The sequence below is a fragment of the Ochlerotatus camptorhynchus genome, unplaced genomic scaffold (assembly GCF_037179485.1).
Source record: "Ochlerotatus camptorhynchus isolate MF236.1 unplaced genomic scaffold, CSIRO-AGI_Acam_v1.1 ptg000276l, whole genome shotgun sequence".
Lineage (NCBI taxonomy): Eukaryota > Metazoa > Arthropoda > Insecta > Diptera > Culicidae > Ochlerotatus > Ochlerotatus camptorhynchus.
Window position 1 is genome coordinate 385,313 of NW_027040765.1, and position 25,156 is coordinate 410,468.

Genomic DNA, 25,156 nt, shown 5'->3' on the forward strand with positions numbered 1-25,156 from the left:
CTTATGCAGAGCATATAGTCACCCCCATCTACGCAGCAGTGCAACGGCAGCCTGCCACCCAGTAAACGACGATGACTTCATTCATTCCGTCTTGCGGTGGTTATTTTGAGAATGTTCCTCTAGGGGTCCCCATTTTTTCACGCACTGCCTTGTGCGCCAACAGAGCACAGATGGCAGGGCAGGCACAGGCGCGCACACACACACACAGGGGCACGGTACGGGAGCGTGAGTGGGATGGCGAGTGCGCGGTGATTTTCATGTAGGCGACGGCCGACGACCAAAGACAAGGGGGTTCACCCACCACCTTCGGGGAGGAAAAACACTTTCCCCATGTGTTCGTGTGTATGTGTGTACGTGTGGGCCGATCGACGTCGTGATTTTCGTGCCGAGGGCCCCCGTGCTCGGGCCAGAAATTGTTGCAGTGAAAATAGTCAGCCTTTATTCTTCGGATTGATCAGTATTCTTTCCGAGATCCGAGAGTTTTGTGTGATTCAATCTTCCTTTTTTTCTGTAGTTGAGGTGAGTTGGAATTCCTGGGATATCCTGCTGGTGCTGGGTGCTGGATTGCTGCTGCTGTTGCTGCTCCTGTTGCTACTGATCGGTGCGTAAATTGGTGATCCTGTGGAAGGATAGTAGAATTCGGTGGTTTTTTTTTTGAGAATTGGTGGTGCTCGGAAGAGTTGCTGTTCGCCATTTTCGTGCATTATGACCATAAAAGGGAATACGATCGCAGTGTGTGCGCGACGCAGTGAAGAACGAATTCGGACGAAGTGAATTACATCATAGCTATCTCGGAATCGGCATTGGATTTCGATCGGTGACATTTCGGTGGGATATTTGGCAAATGAATCATGATCTTTTTTTTTTGTTGTTTGCGTAATGAAACAATGGAACAATAGTGCTGGAATGTTTGTGAAAATGTCAAAGACCAAAAAATAAATAAACGAAAATTGTGCACTGCTGTGTGGACGATTACTTTTGGCGAGGGACCTGAACTTGTCTAAAAACGGACCTTATCATCGGCCTCTGACGTGAGTCAACGTGCAAAAATTTCGCAATCAGCACCAACTCTGATGATGGCTCTCGAGGACAACTCGGCCGACTCGGGCTGGCCTGGCGCTCGGGTGGAATAGTGTTGTCGGAGTGTAATTTCGAACGCTCGCAGTGGTGACTTAGCGCGGTGTGGAAATGATATAATTTCAAAAATAGCTCACCCCCGACAGAAAATATGTACGCGCTTAGGTGCAAATGTATACACAGCAGCGAACGATCGGACCTGAACCCGCGCCGCACCACAGCGGATAGTGTTTGAAAGTGTATAAAAATAAAATTTTGCCCGAGAATTGAAGGCAAAAATGTTCAACAGCTGCGCCGGCGCATTCCGCGCCGTGCACACTCGCACATGCACGCACACACAAACTCACACGTGCACATACACACTCGTGCGCGCAAACACTTGTGGATTTGATTTGAACTGAACCGGGCGGCAGAGTCGGGACATTTATGCGGATGAAGAGTAAATTTAGACCCGAAAACTTCTTGATTTTCCTCGCGATCCGAAAATTTATTGCCTTCTGAGCCGAGTGCGCACAATGATGAACCGGGGGAAAATATGTGCGCACGTTGGGCACAGTCTGCACGGATGACACATAACGCCGATAGGTGTGTAGATGTGAGTGTGTGGGTGTGTGCGTGTGAGAGTGTGTTGACGGGGGCGGAAAAGTGGTGGAAATGGGGTGAATCCGCCTACGCCACCCGTGGCGCACACGGCACCCACTTGTTTTCGGCTGCGAGAGCAGCTGAGCTAGCAAGACAATTATTCTTCGCTAATCTAGTGGGTCCCACCGGGGAGAGGAATGGTGGAGGCTTGTAGAAAATCGAAAAAAAAAGTGAGAGTCGATTTTTTTTTTTTGGGTTAAGTCGTAAAAATGGGAACACATATGTGCATACCTAGAGATACAGCACTGCTGGTGGAGGGTGAACAGCACACATGGTGTGTTTTTCCTCTGGTCAGGGCTATTCCAGGAAAGGAAGTGAGTCATTGCGAGGTTGGCAAATTTCTAACGACCGATGGAAACGCATGGTCGGCAGTTCGAAAATCGGTGTCAACCTTCAATTTTGAAGGCACACACCGTCGTCGTGTTGAACGTCAACTATGCGAGGTGGACAATTTCGTCTGCTTTTAAAAATAGCGGTTGTCGGGATCTACTGCAGTGTTTGGGGGAAAACTGTACATTGACAAAAGTTGTGCTGGAAGGCTCCAGGAGAGTCTTCCAACAACCACGCCTCTTCACGTTTTTTAAGCTTCAGCTTCGTTCAACTACGTTGCAGAAAAATGGCAGCTAAATTTATTGGCCAATTGTCAGATTTGCCACAACAAAAGATTAAACCTGGGATGCTTCACTCTTCAACCAAACACCCATCAAAATAACAAACTTGAAAAATTACCTTCATTTTCACTTAAGGGAAAATTGGATGGATGGATTGTCATCACGATTATCCAATGTTCTGTAGCCCGAATAAGTTGGGACGAGAGCTTCTGTAATTACTATCATCGTAATCAGCAGGTGGAGAAGGTGATATTCACCACCAAACAATCCAGAGCGGCGCAAAAATTGCTTACATTTTTACTTAACGGCAAGATCGAAAATAAATTTTGACAACCATGACGAATTTCTGTGAGAAAATCGGTTTATCGGTAATGTTCATAATACAGAAATTAACAAGGTTGATTTTTGAACTGTTACTAATGAATTTAACAACCATTGACGAACCGGAGCAAAGGCTTGATGAAACTTCTCAAACTCACGTGAGGTTAGCTACTCTTGCCCAGTGAGCCCAGTCCTAAGTTTAAGTGGCTATTGAATTGTCAGAGCTTCAACGCAGTTCACATAATTTATCTAACGACACTTTCAAGAAAGTTCTGTGACTTTCAAGGAAATTCTGCGAACTATAGAGAAATTTAGTGAACTTCAGGAAACTGCAGTAAACTTTTGGAAAGTTCTACAAACTTTAAACGCGTTCTGCGAATTATGCGTAATTTTGTGAACGAACTTCAGGAAAATTCTGCGAGCTTCAGGGACATTTTGCAAACATCTGGAAAGTTCTAAGAGCTTCAGGGACACTCTATAAACCTCAATGGAGTTCTGCGAACATCAGGGAAATTATGCAAGCTCCAGTGAAGTTCTTGTTAGTTCAGTGGTTTTGAGAATTTGAGGTAACTGTCTCAAACTTTGGAGACATTCTGCATTGTTTTCGAACGTTGTTCGAACTTAAGCAAAGTTCTAAACCTCAGTAAAGTTCTGCAAACCATAGGGGAGTTCTGTGAACTTTTTGCGAATTTGAGAGAACTTCTGCGAACACATGTATGATCTACAAACTCCAGAGAAGTTCTACGAACTTCAACGAAGATCTTCGAACTCTAGGAAAATTGGATGAACTTCAATAAAATTCTGCGACCCCAGGAAATTCTTGTAAACTCCAGAGAAACAGAGAAGTTGTACAACCTTCAGGAAAATTCTGAAAACATAAAGATGTGCGTCGAACTTCAGTAAAGTTTTCCAAACTTCAAGACAAGTACTGCAAACTTCAGGGAAATACTTCGATCCTCAGAGAAGTTCTACACACTTCAGGAAAATTCTGCAAACTTCAGGGACGTTTTGCGAGCTTCAAGAAAGTTCAATGTCCTCCTGATAAGTTCTACGAGCTTCAAGAGAGTGCTGAAAACTCTAGAGCAAAATTATTTGAACTTCATTGTAGCGTCGGCACACGTCAAGTTCTACTAAAATAAGAAAAGTTCTTCAAACGTCAGGACAGTTCTGCAAGCTAGACCGACGTTCTGCGAGCCGCACGAAAAATTTATTAACATTAGGAAAGTACTGTAAACTTTAAGAAATATCTGGGAATTTTAGAAAAAAAAATGTTAAAGTCAGAGACGTTCTGTGAACATCAAAAAAGTTCTAAGAACACCAGGAAAGTTTGAAGAACTTCATCGAAGCTCTACGAAATCCTGGAAAAATTTATAAACAGGGATTTCAATTTGTATGCAGCTTCTATGAGCTGACTCGTTGGGTCATCGGGGGAACAAATCCCTCTCCATTTCAGAGAAAATAGGTATGAAAGAGATAATTTGCTGCAATATATCTTTCTCTTTTACGCGAAAATGAGAGTTTGCCACCAAAAAAAAATATCCTGAGTACGACTCTGCTCATCACGTAAATTTTGTGTTTCAAGTTGCCAGGCATCAACTGAAATCTTTATAGGATTTCATCTTGATGAATTCTTTCATTTATTGAAAAAAAAAGTTCTTCTACTCTGGTTTCACAAATGTTATTGTGTCATTTGGCTTTTCGGGAATTTTGATCGAAATTAAAAAAGAAGGAATTTATCCCCAAATTTGAGTAGGGTTTATGATCTAATTTCCGTCCGACTAAGCACAATCCGCGCTTTACCTCTCTTTTCTGGACGAGTTTAAACAAAAATGGAATATTTCTGTCAAAGATGACTGCAAATTTATTCACCTTTCCATACGTACCGTTGGATTTGATAAAGAGTCACAAATTGTTGAAGTCTTGTCTAAAATCTAACACTGCTTCTTGATTCCAAATTCGTTCTACGAGTTTCAATTCCGTCCTAACGCATTGAAACGCCATTAGATTTTCTTCGTACGAATAAACGTAGAAAAAGGGGATTCGCTAGGAGCGCTTCTTTTGTTTTGAGAACCATGAGCCTAAATATTCATACAATGGATAATTATAATACAAATTCTAACAGGATTTATGTTGTAGCTAATGAACTAACACATCGGGACAAACTTATTATTGATTTGTGCACGGTGAAATCATTGATATTATTGATCTTTTCTGATCGATAGAACGGAAATGAGCGATTACGACGAAGTAGCGCTCTACCCTATGTTAACCTAATTGCACCCCCAACAACCGCTGAAAGCTAAATAATAGTTTATTCAGGCAAAAATTACCTTACTCAGCTAAAAAAGGGGGTTAGGGGGTTTTCAATTTTCAATTGGTGGATGGAGATGCTAATCGGGATGAGGGAAGTTCTAGACAACCAAAATGTTGTTTCTGTATTATAAAGGGTGTCCCACATCAAATTGTATCACAAAAAAAAAACGCTGTAGAAAATTACCTAGTCGACCGATGTTTTTCAAACTTTCAGATAAGTAAGCTTGTGGCATATTTATTTCATTCAACTTCAATACCATAACTACCAGGGGGCTCATGACTAAATTGGACGATGTTTATCTGGCTGCGCTTGAAGGGGAATATGACGTTTATGTATTCACGGAAACTTGGCTCGATGGGAGGAACAATTCAGTGCAACTGTTTGGTGACTCTTTTACTGTCTACAGATTAGACCGTAATTCATCCAACAGCATTCGTACTCGCGGTGGTGGTGTGCTCATCGCTGTTTCCAACGAATTCACCTCCTGCGTAATCTCCAACGAACTATTTACTACAATTGAAGCGGTTTGGGTTAAGGTCAACCTCACTTCGCGGGACATCCTCATTGGAGCGGTGTATATTCCCCCTGAACGTCGACATGACTGCACCACATTGCAGCTTCATCTGGATGCTACAGAATTTGCATCGTCCATGGCTGATATAACGGATGTGCTTCTTCTGCTTGGTGATTTTAATCAGCCTGGGCTTAGCTGGTCACCCTCAGGCCAGGGTTATGCGTTTCCAGATCCGATTGCATCTTCAACTACTCCTGCCAGCCGCTTGCTTGTTGACGGCACGGCTTTTCATGGACTGAGCCAGATAAACCTTGTTCCCAATTTCCAGTCTCGTTTTCGTGACATGGTTTTTGTTAGCGAAAGTGCACTTCTGGACTGTGTCGTCGTTGAAGCGCCTGATGTCATCGTTCCTCTTGACAATTTCCACCCTGCTTTGGATATATCTATCGCGAACGGATCTCAAATTCGTTTTGATGAAACCATGACTGCCACTCGGCTCAATTTCCGGAAGACCGATTCCCGTTTGCTGAGACGTTCCTTGTCCCGGATCAACTGGAACGTGTTGAATGACCTTGATATCGATACAGCAGCCGCTCGCTATAATAGCCTTTTGCGCGACTGTGTTTGTGCTTCAGTACCGAAGTGCCAACCTCCAAGAAAACCGCCTTGGTCTAACGCTACTCTCCGCAACCTGAAACGAGTGCGATCTAGAGCTCTCCGTGCTCTCACTCATCGACGATGTACCCTTACCAAGCGAAATTTTTCAATTGCCAGCAATGATTATCGCCACTACAACAAGCTTATTTACAAGAGGTATGTAATTCGTACTCAACTTAATCTGCAATGCCACCCCAAGGGATTCTGGTCGTTTGTGAATACTAAGAGGAAGGAAACTGGACTGCCGTCAAAAATGTTTCTCGGCAATGACGTAGCATTGACAACTGAGGACAAATGCAGCCTATTTGCTAGGCACTTCTTAAGCGTCTTCTCGAATGACTCCCCATCGCAAGCAGAAATTGAGCGAGCCGTCCGTGATGTGCCAACCGACGTCGTAAACATGGATGTTTTTGCCGTAGATGTACAAATGGTTCTCTCTGTGATGAGTAAAACCAAATCATCATTTTCACCAGGTCCGAGTGTTATTCCATCTGCAATCCTAAAAAAAATGCTCCGATATCTTAGCTGCTCCGTTGTCCTTGCTCTTCAACCTGTCACTTCGTCAACAGAAATTTCCCGCACTATGGAAACGGTCTACTATGTTCCCTGTTTTCAAGAAAGGAGACAAACGCAATGTGGAAAACTACCGTGGGATTACCTCGCTTGGGGTTGAATCTAAGGTGTTTGAGTCGCTGATAAATGAGAGATTGTTTGCTTCCTGCAAGCATTGCATAAGTTCATGTCAACATGGTTTCTTACCTGGCCGCTCCGTGGAAACTAATCTCGTCAGCTTTACGTCGTTTTGTATGGAAAATGTATGCAAGAAACTTCAAGTGGATGCCATCTACACTGATCTTAAAGCTGCGTTTGATAGAGTTGTGCACGACGTTCTGCTAGCAAAGCTTGAAAAAATTGGATGTTCTGTTTCCTTCTGCAGCTGGCTTAGATCGTACCTCGTGCAACGTGAAGTTACTGTATGCATTGGAAACTACTCATCGTACTGTTTCTCGAACAGTTCAGGAGTTCCACAGGGTAGCACTTTGGGACCAATGCTCTTCTCTTTATTTGTGAACGATGTAACGTTTATTCTACTACGAGGAGGTAAATTGTTTTTTGCCGATGACTTGAAGATTTATCTAGTTGTTCGAGGTTATGCCGACTGTTTAGAACTACAAAACCTTCTTGAAATCTTTAATGATTGGTGTGAACGTAATTTTATGGTCCTGTGCGTCTCAAAGTGCTGCGTAATTAGTTTCCGTCGAACTAGGACTGCCATTTTGTTTGATTATAACGTTGCTGGAACTGCAGTTCAACGTGTCGATCACGTTAAAGACCTCGGTGTCATGTTGGATGAAAAGCTCACATACACTCGCCACTTCTCAACCACGATCGACAAAGCTAATCGACAGCTTGGATTCATGTTCAAGATATCTAAGGAATTTCGTGATCCTCTGTGTTTTAAAGCCCTTTACTGTTCATTGGTACGCTCACTACTGGAATTCGCGTGTGTTGTCTGGAATCCCTACCAAGCTGTATGGAGTGGACGATTCGAAGCTGTTCAACGCAAATTCGTCAGATACGCACTGCGCTATCTTCCATGGAGTGACCCGCTGAATTTACCACCGTATGCTGACCGCTGTCGTTTACTGGGTTTGGATACTCTTGCTAAGCGACGAAACATATCGCAGGTCGTCTTCGTTGCAAAAGTTTTACTCGCAGAATATGATGTTCCTGAGTTACTGGCCAAAATTAATCTGTATGCTCCTGCCCGAACACTCCGTCCGAGAACCTACTCATGTCCTTGGGTACGAAAGTGACCCCGTTGGCTTCGGACCACTCCATAACAACATTTGAATAGTGGTACGAAGCTAGATCCGCCCAGAAGATCGTAGGGCCCTCGTGTTGCTTCAACAGAGAAAGCAGACGCTTCAGTAGACACTCCTTGAGGTAGATCATCCCGTTTACAGTCACGGCTGTCAAGAACGGCACACTCCGTTTGCCATCCATGATGAGACAATGAGGCTTCGTCAGCATCTGGGTGCACCGTTTCCGGGCCCGTGACTTTCCCACCGTATGTTGCCGTTCGTCACGATTTGGAGCCTTCTGCACTTTGTACGTATGCAGTCTCTCTCGGTTTTTGGCTCTCTGAACGAAAGACTTGGACAGATTCAACTTATTAGTAACATCCCTGACGGAAGCATTGGGATTCCACTTAAACGCTTTCACGACACGCTTGTGATCCTGATCACTAATAGAACATCCATTCTGACCGCATTTCTCCTTCCGTTCGATGCTCACAGTTTCGTAGTAACGTTTAATCACACGACTCACCGTTGACTGCACGATTCCGAGTTGTTTTCCGATGTCCCGATGAGAGAGTTGAGGATTTTCCAGGTCCTTGCGCAAAATCAATTCGCGACGTTGCTTTTCGGGTGACGCCATTTTGTCCAACTTTCCAAATACAGTGTAAACAATACACCCTAAACTACTTCTACCCAAATTTTCAAGAGAAAATACCCAATGGGTAATTTTCTGCAGCGTTTTTCCGTGATGCAATTTGATGTGGGACACCTTTTACGAACATACAGGGTGTTCGGTTCCTTAGTGCAAATAATTTTAGGAGCAATCCAGCTTTCCATGCTCGGTAATGGCGGCCTGTTTGTATGAATAAATGTATCCTTCACTGTGCTTTTTGACACTAACTGGAGGGCTTATGTTGTTCCTTTTTCTTCTGTTCCTGGGAGAGGGAAAGGAAGGGGTCAAAATCCAAACCCCCAAATAGCACAGTGAAGGATACATTTTATTCATACACAAAGGCCGCCATTACCGAGCATGGAAAGCTGGATAGAAGATCATATTTGAAGTAAACAATTGTTCTACGCATTTGTTCAAACCTAAAAGATTGCTGAGTTATTGAACTTTTTTCTGTTTTTGTCTATGCTTGCCATAAGGGATGGTCCATTAATTATGTCACGCAAATTTGGCCCATTTTCAAACCCCAACCCCACCCCCCCTTTGTCACATTTTTTGTATGGATCTTAATTTTTTTTTGTATGACTCGTCACAGTTTCCAAAACCCCCCTGCCCCCTAAAAGTGTGACATAATTAATGGACGATCAGTAAATTGGCTTTAAGGTGATGCTCTAAGGAAGCCTTAGCGTGAAACTTCAAAGGCACAAATGTCAGCTTCGACAAAACATACACATTTGAAATTGCTACGCCAGCGCCGGTGGTGTAGTGGTAAGCGTGACCAGTCTTGTAAGCGGTCACGGTAGTCGACACATTTTCTGTGATAATTGACTGCCTTTGTCTCCGACACTTGCAAAACAAGCTATCATAATACAGTACCAAACTAAAATGTCATATGACAGGCTCTGTCATACGACACTGTCGCCGAAGACCGTCAAGAATGTATGTATTTTAGTTTTTCTCATAATAAGAGCTGCTGATGGTGTGCTTGTGTGAATTCTGAAAATAGCAGGCAATGATGTCCTAGTAATAATATTTCTGATCAGAAATGGTTTGATTTACACCAAATTGAGGAATTACAACGAAATCACATATGGCATATGATAGCTATTTTGATAATTTTCTTTTAGCTCGAATGTAATTCTACCACTCGTGTTGTGTGAGAGAGACGACGGTAGAGCATGAGTGTTCGAATACAAACAGACTGTCGCACACGACAACGAAGTGAGTGTAGTAAAAACGTCAACTGTTTCAACCCCTGAGCGTGACGGCTTTCTCACCCCAATGGGTCTGGGTTCAATCCCAGCCGAGGTCGGTGGGATTTTTCAGAGGCATAAAAATCTCTGGTCACGTCTTTCTTCGGAAGGGAAGTAAAGCCGTTGGTCCCGGCCCATGTGTGTCGAATGGGTGCGATATCCTACGCAGGTGTGGAAGCTGCCTTCCTGCACATTCGATTGCCGTCAATGGATGGCAATCGATGTCCGTCGGTAATTGGCACTAGATTGCGGAACAGAGACCGACGTTAAATAAAGGAAAAGAAGATGAAATTGCTACTCTCTGTTTGTAGTAGCACAGCAAGCAAGGAGTAGCAATTTCAAATTTGTATGTTTTGTGGAAGCTGACATTTGTGCCTTTAAAGTTTCACGCTAAGGCTTCCTTAGAGTATCACCTTAACTCAAAAACTATGTCATTTAGCATGAAACTCTTGCCTCCATTGAACAGCTTGGTAAATTTCCTACTTAATAGTATCATTTCTACTTTAAGTAAGCTGCATTTAGACACATTTTAGGGATAAACGAGTCTAAAACTTGTGTTTTCCTACGGGTTTTCCCTTATTATTCCTAAAATATACGTAATAAAGTGTATTGTTTTGTCTTACCAAAAGATGCCTCTACAACTCTCAATGCGCTCTACAACTTTAACTTCGACACCAATCTTCTATCTTGTTTAATTTTGTCGCAATTTCGTACTAAACACATCATGTTGGGTCGTTAATTAACGGTTGCGTAAAACACGAATTCAACCCCACCGTGCGTTGCTGTTGACGTCTGTTGGCAGCGCGCATAGCACACTTGATCGCCACGCGGAGTGACGGTATGAAAAATGTGACAAAAAAAAACAACGCATGATAAAAATTGAAAATTTTCTGTTTTTTCTCGATACCAATGTAAATCAGTTCATTGAAATGATTGGGTATTTTCCAATAATTAATCAAATTGAAACAATGATCTTTGTTTCTTTCACAATAAAATAACGTTCCATCCCGGAGCCGACGGTGTGTATACGTGAAGGTTCCTGTGTCAGCGTAATTTTTACATACAAAACTTAATTCTAACATTATTTTTACATACTTGCGTTTGGCAGTCGACGCTTGGGGAACCTGCGACCATATTCTTGCTGGGCTGTCGTTGCCACACAGTTGGCAAAACCGTAGCAGCTCTTCTGGAGAATACATGTTTGTTTTCTGCAAGCTGTAAGTTTCTGTTTTGTTTTTCTTCTTGTTCTAACTTATCGCACTTATCAGACCGTCACCCCGCGCGGTGATCATGTGTATGTACAATCATTGTTCAGGTATGTGGATTTTGGTCCCGCACGATATGCCTTCAAAGAACACTCCAAAACTCCGTCTCAGACAAAGTTCGAAAACTGTACCGTTCACATATTCTTATAGGACTTATGAGGTTTGTCTTATGGGATGTATAAGGCTGATGTTTTGGCAAAATTGTATAAGTGAAACACATGAAAAATTAATTTTCGTTTTGTGTGCCAATATACACCGGAAGATTCTTTCGACATCCCCAAGAAATCTCTTTCTTCTTGAATTGTTTCCCCACCAGTAGAAGCTTCCGATTTTCTCCAGAATTTTCCTCCCAACTACCTTAGGAAGTTTCTTCCAGTGTCTCCAGGAATTTCTTGCGTCTTCTCCAGCAAGTTCCTTTAAACTTCTACTGGAAGTATCTATGGAAACCTTCCAGATGTTTCTTTCGTCTTCCTCTGGAAGTGTATCCATAAGCTTCCTCCGGAGAGTTTATTTTTCCGACAACTATTGGAAAGTTTTTCCGAGCTTCTTCTGGCTGCCCCTGATAGTGGCTACTCCTGGATTTTTCTTCAGATTTCCGGAACCTTTCTGGATTACTCTAGATGTGCCATCCGATTGTTTGATGAAAGTTTTTTTTTTTAATTTTCTCCAGACGGTGCTCAATATTTTTCTTGGAAGTTCCCCGGATATTTTTCCGGCTATTATAGAAATTTCTTCAAACTTCCTACAGAACAGCTTCTTTCTCCTATCTATGGAAGTTTTTTTTTCTTCAGCTTACTTCTTCGATCTAGTTGAACATTCCCCGGAAATTTCTTGTGACTTCTCATGGAAAGCAAATTTTTCGTTCTTAGTCCAAAAGTTTAAGTGTTCACCTTCAAAAACGGCAAAGATATATATACCGACTTATTAAAACCTTTGATACCAATAAGCTGGAAAACAATCTGACAACACTGCATATAAGTTTATACACGGTAAAAAGTTGTCACATCTAATCCAAATGCTCTTGCACTTGACTTAGTCTGTTATGCGGCACTACGAATCGAAGGGATTTATTATTGATTTTCAAGTGATTTTCGTTTAGACACAAAGTGATTTTTCGTTGAAAAATGTGTACTGTATAACACCTTTAAATCAAAATGATTATCATTTGAATCGGCATCACTGTTTTTATCCATTAAATTTGATTAGTTTTGCTCTTGAAAGCAAATGTCAAAAATGCACATACTCGCAAAGATGGCAAGTCAACAACAAATGAAATCAAATGAGAGAAGCGATAATTCTTCATTCCAGCCCGAAGTAATTTGCATTCTAGAGCGTGAGTATTATGAAATTGATGCTGTATTCAATAATAGTGTACAATAGAACTTCTATCACATAACATTGTCAAACTTATCACATTAAATGCTCAATGTCTCGTCTTGCTTCTTCTACAAGCCTTGTTCAATGTAACTTGGAAACATGTGATCTGAGTAGTATGATACATGTTCTTTGGCCATATTCTGAATTACATATAACAAGGCTTGCAGTATGAACAAGGCAATATATCTATTTAAACCCATTTTCAGCAAACATGAAATGATGAACATGAGCAAATGATAAATAAGTTAAACTTAAAGTGATAGATTGTTAATATCAGTATGGTTGACATTTCGAGTTCAAAGCACAGCACATCAACAACGATGTGCAATACAATCTAAAATGAAGTGATTTGCTGTTGATTTCATCGTGCTTCGATATGATCTCTTTCAAAGGATTTGCACATCGAATTGCAATGTTTGGCAAGTAGTGCAAATTCAACTGCAAATCACTTTACATGAACATGATGTTTTTTTACCGTGTAGGGACAAACTACAAATCAGCGGGATTATCCAGCTTTCCACGCTCGGTAATAGCTAAGAAAGAAAGGAGACATTTGGCTTCTTTTTGTCTGTGACGTGTTCTTCTTCTCTCGCGGAAACGACCGAGCAACAACTATTTCATTATGGGCGACGCAGTGGTCTGTCAAAATACAAGAAAATAGATTACATGTTGTAAAAATTCTCGCGTTTTTATATGTTCACCCGACCAATCAGGCGCTGGTTCGCGTTTGACAGAAAATTAGTTCATAAAAGTCCCCCTATTGCCTCCTCTTCCTCTTAGCGGCTTGTTCTTATGAATAAATGTATCATTCACTGGGATTTTTGACACTAGCTGGAGGCTGGGATCAATGAGGTACAGAGAGAGGTGAAGCAGATCGTGAAATATTGTTGTATTAATAAACCAAAAAATCAACGTAAACGCAAGTAGTGACGTCACTAATTGCTTGTATCGTACAGGGGTTTTACTCACACAACTTAACCGATTGCTTCACCTCGGTAATCCAGCTCATTGGGCTGGGACGGGACTTGACAATAGGGCAGCGATTTCGGCGATTTCGAGTCAATTTGCTGTCAAATCAGAGCCAGTTTCTGATTGGTGGATTTGGCAGTAGCAATCGTGAAATAGAAAGGATAGATGGATCGCATCAATCTGACTTGCAGTGATGCAGGAATCAATGTTTGACGTCAATGGCGTTGTTAATTGTTTATATTTGCGAAAGGAAAGTTGAAAAAATTGAGTACACTGCGCGTTTTAAGCGATTGATATTGTTGTTTGTTTATGGTTGTTTTTATTGTGTTGAGTAAAAATGATGTACGAACTGCTAAACTGCGGTAGAAACTCCGAATAAAATCCAAATTAAAATAGAAAAAAGATTTTATATTCCTGGCATCATTGGTCAACTTCGCCAAACACCACGCACAACATTAAGAAGAGTGAGAAGCTCGATTGTCAAGTCCCGTCCCGCGCTGGAGGGCATATGTTGTTCTATTGTTCTCTGTTCCTAAGAGACGGGAAGCGGGGGATGAACATTAGACTGATGCAAAATTTGACATTTTTGCTCCACAGTACTCAAGCTGTTCCAAATCGGGTCTAGATTAGCCTCCCAAGGTTTGAACTGATTTGGTAAGAAGCTGACTGGGCACAAACCATTTGAAGTTTATATGGGAATTACTATGGGAAACCAAACTTTTTCTTCGTAGTCTTCTATCCTTCTTCCATATTGCACCGTTAGAAATTTCTATAAGTATTCTTATAGAAAATTTTCTCAGCTACAACTTTGCGCAATACTGTTTTTCAGCCAAACATCAAATTAAATAGTTATTAATTGTTTAAGAGATTGATAATCTTATGGCATGATCAAGCAACTGTTTTGTGGGCAACACTGTATTCTGCAGTGTGTCATAGTAGCCATGATGTTTTAGCTCTATTCTGAGCGCCAGAAACACCAATGTTACCTGCTGAGCAGTTGATTGAGCATAATCATAAGACAATATTGACTTGAATCCTCACATTTTATCGAAAAATGGTCTTCAACAAAGTTGTAGCTGTAAAAATTTACTACAACAGTCATCAATTTTTAGAGCAGAGTAATAGGGTGAATTATTAGATAGATGTGAACACAAAATTTGGTTTTCCCATAGTAATTTCCATATAAACTTCAAATGGTTTGTGCCAAGTTAGTTTCTTACAAAATGAAATCAAATTTTGGAAGGCTAATCAGGAACCAAATAGGAACGATTTGAACGCTGTCGAGCGAAAATTTCAAATTTTGCATCAGTCTATTGAACATGCTTAGTGTCAAAAAGCAGAGTGAAGGAAACATTTATTCATACCACACAGACCATTACCGAACGTGGAAAGCTAGACTGAATTGGTCAGCAATAGTGAATGACATCCTTCTAGGTTGTAATTCCACTTAATCCAAACACAGATTTAAGATCATGCAACTATCCGAGCACCATCGCATTTCGCACACCGAATGATACCAATTCGTATTGCAACAGCAGCAGCAGCATCAGTAGCAGTATCTGAACACTTGCAGCAATTTAAAAATTTGGTAATGTATGTTCCTTACCTAATCTTACCACCTATGTTCCGCTCTTTAGACTTAGCTCCTAACACCAACAACAACCATGGCTGACGATGAGGCAAAGAAGGCCAAACAGACCGAAATCGAGCGCAAGCGTGCTGAAGTGCGCAAGCGTATGGAGGAAGCCTCCAAGGCGAAGAAGGCCAAGAAGGGTTTCATGACTCCAGAAAGAAAGAAGAAACTCAGGGTAAGTCGCAGTAGTCCATTTGCTCAAATGTTAACGCGTACTGATTTTTCTTTGTATTGTTGTTGTTGCTGTCGTTGACAGTTGTTGTTGCGTAAGAAAGCCGCCGAAGAACTGAAGAAAGAACAGGAGCGCAAGGCAGCGGAACGTAGGCGCATCATCGAAGAACGGTGCGGCAAGGCAAAGAGCACCGAGGATGCCAACGAAGGTATTGTTTGTCATGTCGCCAATTTCGGTGCCTTAGAGTTAGGGGCTCACACACGAGAAAAGTTCCTATATTGTTTCTTTTAATAACTCGAACGCTGATTATTGTCGGTTACTCGTGTTATGAGCGATCTACAACCAAAAAAAAAATCATGAAAAGGAAACGCATCTCTTTCTGTCTCATCTGTCATCACTATGAAGCCATCTCTTTCCGCCATTTTGATCATTTTGTACACTGAAAAAAAAATCACTTGTTCATTATTTTTTTTCTCGAAATGCCATTTCATCTCACGCCACATAAAAAAAATGCACACATTCAAATATTTAAAAAAAAATGTTACACACTTTCTACATTACCCCTCGCCATTCCCCCCCTCCACCGCCAACCAACTCAGAGCAAATCAGGAAATTCCTCCGCGACTATCACGCAAGAATCAATGCCCTGGAAGAGGAGAAGTTTGACCTTGAATATGTAGTGAAGAGGAAAGATTTCGAGGTATAGCAGCATAATTACAAACAACCACTCTCTCTCTCTCTCTCTCTCTCTAATTCTGTCTCTTTATCTCTCTACAACTATACAAACCAAACTACACAAAATCTACAATCTACGATACTCTCTGTTTTCTCAAAAGTTCTTCTCTTCTAATGTTTCTCTACTTTTGTACTTCTCTAATTGTGAGCTTAATAATTTTTTTTTCTCTGGAAGGAACCCTTTTACCAGTAATTCTGTTTGAACTTTAATGATTAATTCTCCGGAAATGCCGCCTTGCTGTCTCTATTTTCGTTGTCAAATGAAGTCGTCAATTGGAGGACCCCTCGTTCGGTGGCTACACTGCAACGAAAAATCACCTCTGATTGCTAATATTTTTTCTGTCGAACGTCACTTTTTGTCACTTTTTGTTTTTTGATGTTGTGTAAGTGTTGTCACTAAACGCTTCGATCGTGGATTCCGTATATTTAGGAGGATACCAGGCAGGATGTCTCATCATGTCTCGGCTGGCTTAGGTGCTAATCTATCCCAAAACCTTCCGGCTTACATCAATCAACCGACAGCGTCAAGTGATAAAGCGAAAAGGCTTCTGTAGTAGATGCTGAAATTTGGAACCGTTTTCTAAATCTGTTGTCAAAATCTCCACCCTTTCTGTTTTTGTAGCATGTTTGAAGCACATATGCAAAGAATACCACAAAAGAATTTGTACCCTGGAAGGCGAAAAGATTGATTATGAGTATGAAGTTGCTAGGAAGGATCTCGAGGCAAGGATTAATTTTTGTTTCTTATATATTGCGCGTAGCAAGCGAATATTTTGCTAAGACAAGTTTGTCTTGAACGAGAAGAGTAACACACACAAACACCTATATACCGCCCGATATTCACCATTTAAACACACTGCCGCCGTTAAAACTCAAAAACTCAAAACCAAGTCTGACAGTTAGCCGCCGCCGCCGCTGTGAGCTTGCCGCAGCGCCGCCGCTTCTCACGCGCGCTAATAACGAAATTTCTCACTCTTCCTCCTTTAGCTCCTCCTCTTCTAGCTCTCTTTCTCTGTCTTATTCCTTTTTTGACTGTCCTCTGTTGCTGAATCTGAATTGACCCAGCAGCTTCATTAATCATTTGTGCCAGGCCTTGCTACGATTTTTTTAATGTCTCTTGATAAACAACAAACGAAAACTAGCCTAATTCGGCTTGGAGTTTTTTGTCTCTAAACTTTTTTTGGATAACATTCAAAACAGCGACCCTTCCGCGAAATTCGATTCGAAGTCAGTACACCTACCACATACGAACAAACACACGTCACACCACACACATTTATCCAGGACACCAATCTCACCCATCGAACGCCCGGTAGAGGGCGTTCCCCGAAGAGCTCCAATACAGAATCATCGTTTTAGAATAGATCCAAAACCAAAAAAAAACAACAGAATCTACTACCACATTCCAAAATTCATTTTTGATCAACCTGCGTATTTGTGAAAAAAAAAACCGACGATTTTTTCCCAAACAACAAAAATGATCCACTCACTTATCAATGATTCAAACCCTCGTGTATTTATCCACTAGCCGAGCTCCAAACTATTGTTCGCGTATATTGGAATAGGATATTTGGTTTGGAAGGTGACAAGTACGATTTAGAAAGAATGGAAAAATTGAAACAGTTTGAGGTAAAAAAAAATTTATACGACCTGTCAAATTTTTTTTTCGAGTTTGCCAACCAAAAATAAGCAAAATTAAAAAAAATAAACAAACGCCACATATACATACCCACAAACACTCACACACAAACATACAGACTCATTAAGACGTCGTTATTTTATTTTTGTTATTGCATTGACTTTCTTTTTGTTTTTGATTACCAACTGCCAAATCAAACCCGAATAGAAACACAAACCTACAGTAAATGCACAATCGGCATTGACACAGACATACACTGAAAAAAAAAACTACCCCTCAAAACGTGCAAATTTTTGTTTTGCTATTTTTTCTCGAACATGTTTTTTGAATTAACCTTTCTAGAAACTAAGCCAAGAAAATGAAAACAAAAAAATACAAAATACAACCAAACTACACCCAAAAATGAAAAGTAGCAAGAGATATCCGCGTTGGAATTGGAACGGTTCCGTCCGCAAACATGGCCGTAAACGAATTCGTCATTTCGTATCGCAGACTCATGGCTCATTCTATCAGTCTATCTCCGTCTCAAATAATTTAAAAAAAAATCAATACTACCCGCCAAAATCGTCATTTATCTTAACTACTAAAAGTGTACAAACAAAAATGGAAACTTTCTCGCTCGCTCTCTATTCCCCTCGAACCAACTAGAATAATCTAATCAAACAAGCAACAGTTTGAATATATATATATATCAGCACCTATATTTTAGATCGTTCTTATCGTAATTCTTTCGTTGTATCGTTCGTTACAAAACATTCGTTCACTTTTGACATTCCTTTTTGATTTCCTCGTTTTCGTCTCTCCTTTTGTAAAAAACAAAATATTATGAAAGCATAAAAATGACCGTGTTGCACACTCGTTTTCCCATTCGCAGACATGTTGAAAGACATTGTTAAAGAATATTACACCCGTATGTATACATGTGAAGGCCAAAAATGGGATTTGGAATATGAAGTCCGGAAAAGAGATTGGGAGGTACTGCCGAACATATCAATAATAATCTGTTTCTATACTCATTTGAAGTTCGTTTTAGTTTTCCGTTTTCCATTTTGTTTACATTTTGTTCGTTTTCCTTTGTTTTTGTTTATCTCTCTCAAATTAAAAAAAAAAAAAAAAAACATTCAAAAATTAATAGAACCAAACATTAAAACATTTGAATCCAAGCTATGCCCAGAGTTTGAGTACATATTTTCGTTACCAAACCAGTAAATAGTTATTAATAGAACCATCACTTGTTTTTGTTTACATTTCACTAAAACAAATGACAATCACTACCGAGAGCGAAGTTTTGATCGCTTCCGTTCCAATGTTGTTCGTTTTTTTTTTATTTCGTTTGCGCTCGATCAAAATGCCCGGGCGGACTTTACTCTGACGGGGAGCGGGACAAGACTCGAGATGGCGGCATCTGGCCAACGATCTTCGTTCGTAGTCGTTCGTTCTACCCATCGGAGAGAAATTATCGTGACTTTTCGCTCGCCAGAACTGAGTCTTGCCATCGCTCCCGGAACATCAACCGTCAGCGCCCGGGGCCCGGATCGGAAGTGAAGCCAATATTCACTCGAGATTCACCCACCCCATCAAGGAGATTTTGATCTGGATTGTTTCGTTTCGTTTCTGATCGCACTAATCGACTGACCAATGGTTTTTGTTGTGTTCCATTTTGTATCGTGTTTGCATCAAACACGCACACCAACTCAGATAAAAACACATTAAGGCGCGCGCGGTCCCACCTTGAAGACGACAGCGTGTTGACAGCGTTTGCTACGCTGGGCGGGTGGCGCCTATTTGACAGCTCGATCGAGCCCGCGGGGCGAGAGGCAAGCGGCGGATGCAAAAGCTGTCAACCCGCCTTCGTGCCATCGTTGTTGACTAACTTTAGCGATAATTTTCCTCACAATTTCAATGAATGAGTCGCGTTTTTGTCATTATCGATTGAGAGCTAAACTTTGTCCATAAGCAAATGTCAAATAAATACACATGAATGCAACATCTCTCGTCTGTCATACCCCGTGTTAACTAACCAGCATAATGGTGTAGGTTTTCTTGTTGTCTCGTTAAGTTGTAGAACGACTTAAAAGTGTACAGTTAGTGTAGATTAAGGGTATCATTTCATGGCCTACTACCACCGAGCACTGGAGACGTGTCAAACGAATCTTGAGATGGTACCCCCACCCCCACCGTAGAATGTCTGTAAATACGTAGCGCTAGAAATAGTTTAGGTCCTTTTTCTGCAATTACAACAGTCGTAGCTCAGCAAGTGCGTGCAAATGTCAAACAAATCGATCAGCTTCGGGTCCGTACATCCACGCTCTAACTGCCATGGCCTGCTTTGCATCCGTAAACTAACCGCATGACCATCCTCCGTTCTATCTTTTCTCTCTCTCTCTCTATAAAAATCGACTAACCATCTCTCTCGAAATCGAAAGCGATCCGCCGCAAAACGATCTCAATCGTGTGAACCTTAAGACTGTAAACGAGCTCCTGTATACACTGAAAAAAAAACTTCAATCGTAAATTTCACATTAAAATACACACAAAACAAAACTTGAACGGTAACATTTGTGCTCTCGGTGAACGCAAATGGGCGGCAACATTGCCGTAACAATAACAATAACAACGAACGACACTACAGACCATGTTTCTGTGTATGTTTTCAGTTTTGTGATTGACACTGCCACGACCCATGTTATGATGGTTGCAAAGCAAACCAAAGAAAGAAGATAAACACGTTCCATGAGTGACAGGAAAAACCGAGAAAAATACAAGACTCTCTCTCTCTTGCTCTCTCTCTCCATTACTTGTTTTTTGTTTTGAACATTTGCCCGCGCGTAATTGCCCGCCTCCGATGGTGACTGTGGTTAATGGGAATCGATCCATCTTTCGGTTTAGTCCAAATTTGCCTAGCTTGCCTTAGTATTTATTTTTTTTTTCAAGTCTGACAGAAAAGCAATTAAAAGTCTAGAGACAGTATGGCACAAACAATAGAACAATACCCGTTTTTCGCCTATCATTCCCTCATCTACTCGACCCGTTTCCCCCATCCATTCCCGAGCAAGCGCAGCTGTCAAATAAAAAAAACATATGAAATTTTATGTTACTGCAATGTTGCCAACGAAAAATTTTATATGTTTCCCAACGTGTTTACCAACATAATCTTAAGCCATCTAACTCTCGTTTTTTTCTGTTCTTTATTGTTTTTTTTTTTGTTTCGCTTCTACTTGGAACGCTCTCTCTGTCTCTCTCATTTTTGTTGTTGTCGAAACCAGTAAAGTGAAAACCAAAACCAAAACGAAATAGCCCAGTATTGCACGTGGTTTTTGTGATTTCTCTTATAATTTCATTTTACAGTGTACTAACCAGTGTTGAGACCCGTCACATTCGAATGTTGTTATGTGTTATTTGACATGGAAATGTTAGGGAAAACTTGCGTTCAAGTTGTTAAGGTCAACCACAACCAGTCACATCGTTCTACTTTTTGCTATCAATTGAGTTATTCCGGTTTTCTAAGTAATATTTAAAAAACAATTAAAATCACTTTATGTGCCATACTGTGCAGTACCTTCACAAGATTACTCTCTCTCTCTCTCTATCTCTCTATCTCTCTCATTCTCTGTTCTGTCGATTTGTACACATTTGTTCATACTAAAAACAAAAAATTCCATAACCTTCGCATCTTTCCGGGAATCAAATCCATTGAAACGAAACAAAAATGTGCCTTTCCATTGTAATATCGAGCAGATTAGCCCTGTCAATTTGTCTCTTACAATCCAACTGTCAAAAACCGACGGATAATAATAATAATATTAATAGTAAACAAACAAAAACGAAACCTGATTGCAATCAGTCCTGTGTCGTGTTGCGAAATCAACCATTCTGTCTCAATGTTTTTTAATTGTGTTTCAACATCGCGCGGGCCGTGTATTTGTTGTACTATCTCTGTCTCTTTCACTGTTCCTTACCGTTTTGTATCTCTTTCTCTCGCTCGGTGGTGAAAGAGAAAATACATGTTCAACCGACCAAATTCCAAATTCGAACCGATCAATCAGTCAATCAAAAAATATATCTAAATATGTCAATGTAGTAGATGTTTTGTATTTTTTCGTTTTTCCTTTCGTTGTTTTGTTCTACACCAATAAAAAAAAAACACATAGAAAAACACACACTGAAGTAAATTTTCGTGTTTCTCTAACACACACAGTCTCGTCTCTCCGGAAAGGGGTACAGAGCCCCGACCCTGTTGTGCTTGTTGCAAAAGAATAAAAGCGAAACTCGTAGAGCATTGTTCCCCTTTCCAGCCTCTCAACTTCTATATAGATAATGCCAGCTTTCACCAACACCACTCACGACAATTAACACAACTACTAATTCCTACTTTTAAGATTACTATTGACCCTTAACCACCCCAGTTAAGAAACCGCACTGAAAAAAAAAGCCTAACCAGACTTTTTATTGATATTTACTCGAATGCTGTGTCTAGTATTTAGTAGTCGAACAACCACTTGTCTAACACTTGTACATTTCCGAAACCTGTATTTTCCACTACTCACTGTATAAATTTCAAACTAGTTTTTTTTCCGTTAATTTTTCCCGAGTAAAACATTCATCCGATCACAATTTCACCTACTAATCGTTCTCTTTCTCCCGCCGTCGTCGCAATCCGGATCCGCACCACTAGATTTCCGACCTCAATGCCCAAGTCAACGACCTTCGCGGTAAATTGTAAGTTTTCATCGATTCGATTTCGCTCAGTGTAGCTGTCTAATGGCCACAATCTCCTCTTCTTCCTATTTTTTTTCCAGCGTCAAGCCAACGCTGAAGAAGGTCTCGAAGTACGAGAACAAATTCGCCAAGCTGCAGAAGAAGGCCGCTGAATTCAACTTCCGTAACCAGCTCAAGGTTGTCAAAAAGAAGGAATTCACCCTGGAAGAGGAAGACAAGGAGGTACGTTTGCGTTTGTTTTGATTGCCTATTGTTTTCTCCATTTTTATCTCTCGGTGCAAATCAGATTTTTGAAGCACAGAAACACAAACATATTTTTTTTTCTCAGTGTAGCGCTACCGGTTCGACTTTGACGAACAACCTAGTAGCCTAGAACTGTTTTGAGTTTTTTTTTTGGCAACCGAACCGGGTTGTAAACGAAGCCTTCTCCTGCGATGATTCTTTTTGAAGCAGAGACGGCCGCCGAAACCGCGCGTGTTCTCGACGGGTTGATTTTTGACGAGATACCGGGTTGAGGTGTTTTTGCTCGCGTTAGATTCCATCCATTAACCGTCTTTCGTTTCGAAACCATTTTCTCTCTCTCTGTTACTCCGCAGGCTAAGAAATCGGAGAAGGCTGACTGGCAGAAGAAGTAGATGGGGATAACAAAACCACTTTTCTTTTAATTATCTTTTTTTGTATATTTAAAATTAACTGGAAACCATATGTGTCTATTTATTAGTTTTGACAATTATTATTGTTATTTTACAACAACAACAACAACAAAACTTACGGTAATGTGAGGGCTAGAACTCTTAATTCGCTGCTAAACCCGCCATACCAGCTCTGTGCAAAAAGTAATTTAACGAGAAATTCGCAAATAAACAAAACATCGTTGCATGGAACGAAAGCGTTCGAGCGATTAACGTAAATTAAAAGAAAACGAGTTTTGTATCTGTTGACCAGTTCCATGAAACTGTGTGTAAGATTCGCCCAGAAAATGCCAGTCAAGTTTTATAATGGAAATGTATAGGTAAACTTCAGTTTTAGGCTTGAATATGGATTGAGTTTTCCGTAAAAAAGTACCCCTTTTTTCCCGAAATTCTATCTCTTTTCCGCTTTATGAGTGATTTGCAATTGCAAACGAAAACGTTATGAAAACCAGTTTTCAATTGTACCCACAGGTAGAGTATACCAATGCCAATGCCGGGCCATACAATTCTGGACTGCTGGAAAATCCACTCGTTTGACTGCACTGAACGCTGTGCCAGTGCTGCCAGTTGAACTGGTTTCAGCACCTTAAATTAAGAGCCGTCAAGAATTGTATCGCTCGGTATCAATCAGTACAAACCACCACAGCACGGCTTCGATTCCCACCCTTCAGTACCGATCCAAACCATAAACCCTTCAGCACTTTACTCACAACAGAATTTGCTCATTCCATGCGCCATTTGCCACACATATGTTTAATATTATACTGATACAATTTTCCCACAAATTTTCTCTCTTTTTTCCACCGCCGAGCAGAAGAAACCCGATTGGTCCAAGAAGGGCGACAGCAAGGTAGCGGCCGAAGCGGTCGAAGCCGAGGCATAAACATCTCCTGTGCGCTAATTCTAAATCTTCGTCCTTACCACCACACAAAATCCATAAGCACTCACCTTTATTTGTCTGTTTTTTAATCTAAAAAAATTTAATAAAAAAAGAAGGCAAAATATGTATAATTGTCAACCGTACCGGAGCGCCAGTTGACGGAAGATATCGAAAAGAAAAGAAGGAACCCCATCCCGAACCACCCCACGTCTTGTTTTAATACCTAATCAACTTCCCAAATCCTTTCCTGTACTTCCTGCAGCCGTCCGGCAGGTGGCACTACTAGAGGCCGGAAGATCCAACCGCGAAGAGCACAACTTTGTGTTGCCTATGTGTAGTTGTTATTAACCCTCTGTCGTCGAACCCAACCACTTAATTTTATGTATTTAAAACGGTTTACTTCAAAATAATCGTGTATTTTAAAATGCATTCTTAAGAAGAAAAGAGTAAAAAGTCATTCTGTGAACTAAACTCTGTTTGGGTGTTTTGTGTTGTACTTCGAAACCGGTCCTAATCTGTTCCATTTCCAGGAAGAGGAAGCTGCCGCCTAAACCCAACAACATGTATTTCACTCGAAGATTCTTCCTCTCTCTCTTCGCCAAGTAAGTCGTCACCACTGCCGTCCTGTCGAAACGTGTGTGCCTATTTGTTTCAGTGTTTCTCATGAACTCAAATCTGCCCCCTCCCTTCAACAATTTGCAGGAGGGCTCCACCGAAGACAAGTAAACACCTCGAGAGCATTCATTTCACTTTTGTAATAAAAAAAAACTCAACGACGATTTGGATGGGGACTCTACACGCATCTCACCATACCGGGAGAATCCGACCCTTGCCGCTCAACCCTGGAATATTTCTTTTCAACTCTAAGCCCAACGCGATGCTGGTGTAGCGAGATTTTCAATTGTTTGTTTTAAAATGACTTTACTGTGGAGATGTACACAATTAGGGAAATAAATGGAATAAGGTTAAACATAATCTACATAATCATATATAGTGCCATCTGTTGAGGAGACGTGAAACGAAACAAAGACAAAACAAAAATGCTGACATTAGGCTAAGGTATGCAAAAATACGGCAGTCTCTCTGTAAAATTTCGTTCTAGATGAGATCCTGGAGGTTTTAAATACTATTCTGATATTTTTGAGTAAAACTTTTATTTTTTAATCTAAATGTGTCCGTCGTTTTTCTTTCAGTGTATGTTCGTGTGAGTCAAT

At 40.8% G+C, this 25,156-nt stretch overlaps 1 protein-coding gene and 1 long non-coding RNA gene across 9 annotated transcripts; one reads left to right on the plus strand and one right to left on the minus strand.

Moving 5' to 3' along the window:
• The first annotated feature begins 411 nt into the window (after positions 1-411).
• Positions 412-24,085, plus strand: wupA (wings up A). 8 transcript variants are annotated; one of them, XR_010518158.1, is made up of 8 exons: positions 412-519; positions 15,110-15,280; positions 15,362-15,485; positions 15,877-15,977; positions 22,327-22,370; positions 22,451-22,592; positions 22,967-23,382; positions 23,877-24,085. XR_010518158.1 is itself a non-coding variant. In XM_065227820.1 (7 exons), the coding sequence occupies exons 2-7, from the start codon at positions 15,137-15,139 to the stop codon at positions 23,943-23,945; spliced, it is 624 nt and encodes a 207-aa protein (XP_065083892.1). In that variant the 5' UTR covers positions 412-519; positions 15,110-15,136; the 3' UTR covers positions 23,946-24,085. The 8 variants fall into 8 exon arrangements, 5 of the variants coding, with proteins under 5 accessions (XP_065083892.1, XP_065083893.1, XP_065083891.1 ...); XR_010518157.1 differs by lacking the exon at positions 15,877-15,977 and adding an exon at positions 17,541-17,641; XR_010518156.1 differs by lacking the exon at positions 15,877-15,977 and adding an exon at positions 18,526-18,626.
• Positions 24,024-25,156, minus strand: LOC135706254 (uncharacterized). The gene is made up of 2 exons (XR_010518159.1): positions 24,636-25,156; positions 24,024-24,533 (listed from the first exon to the last, which is right to left on the minus strand). It is a non-coding gene; the product is annotated as an uncharacterized LOC135706254 (long non-coding RNA).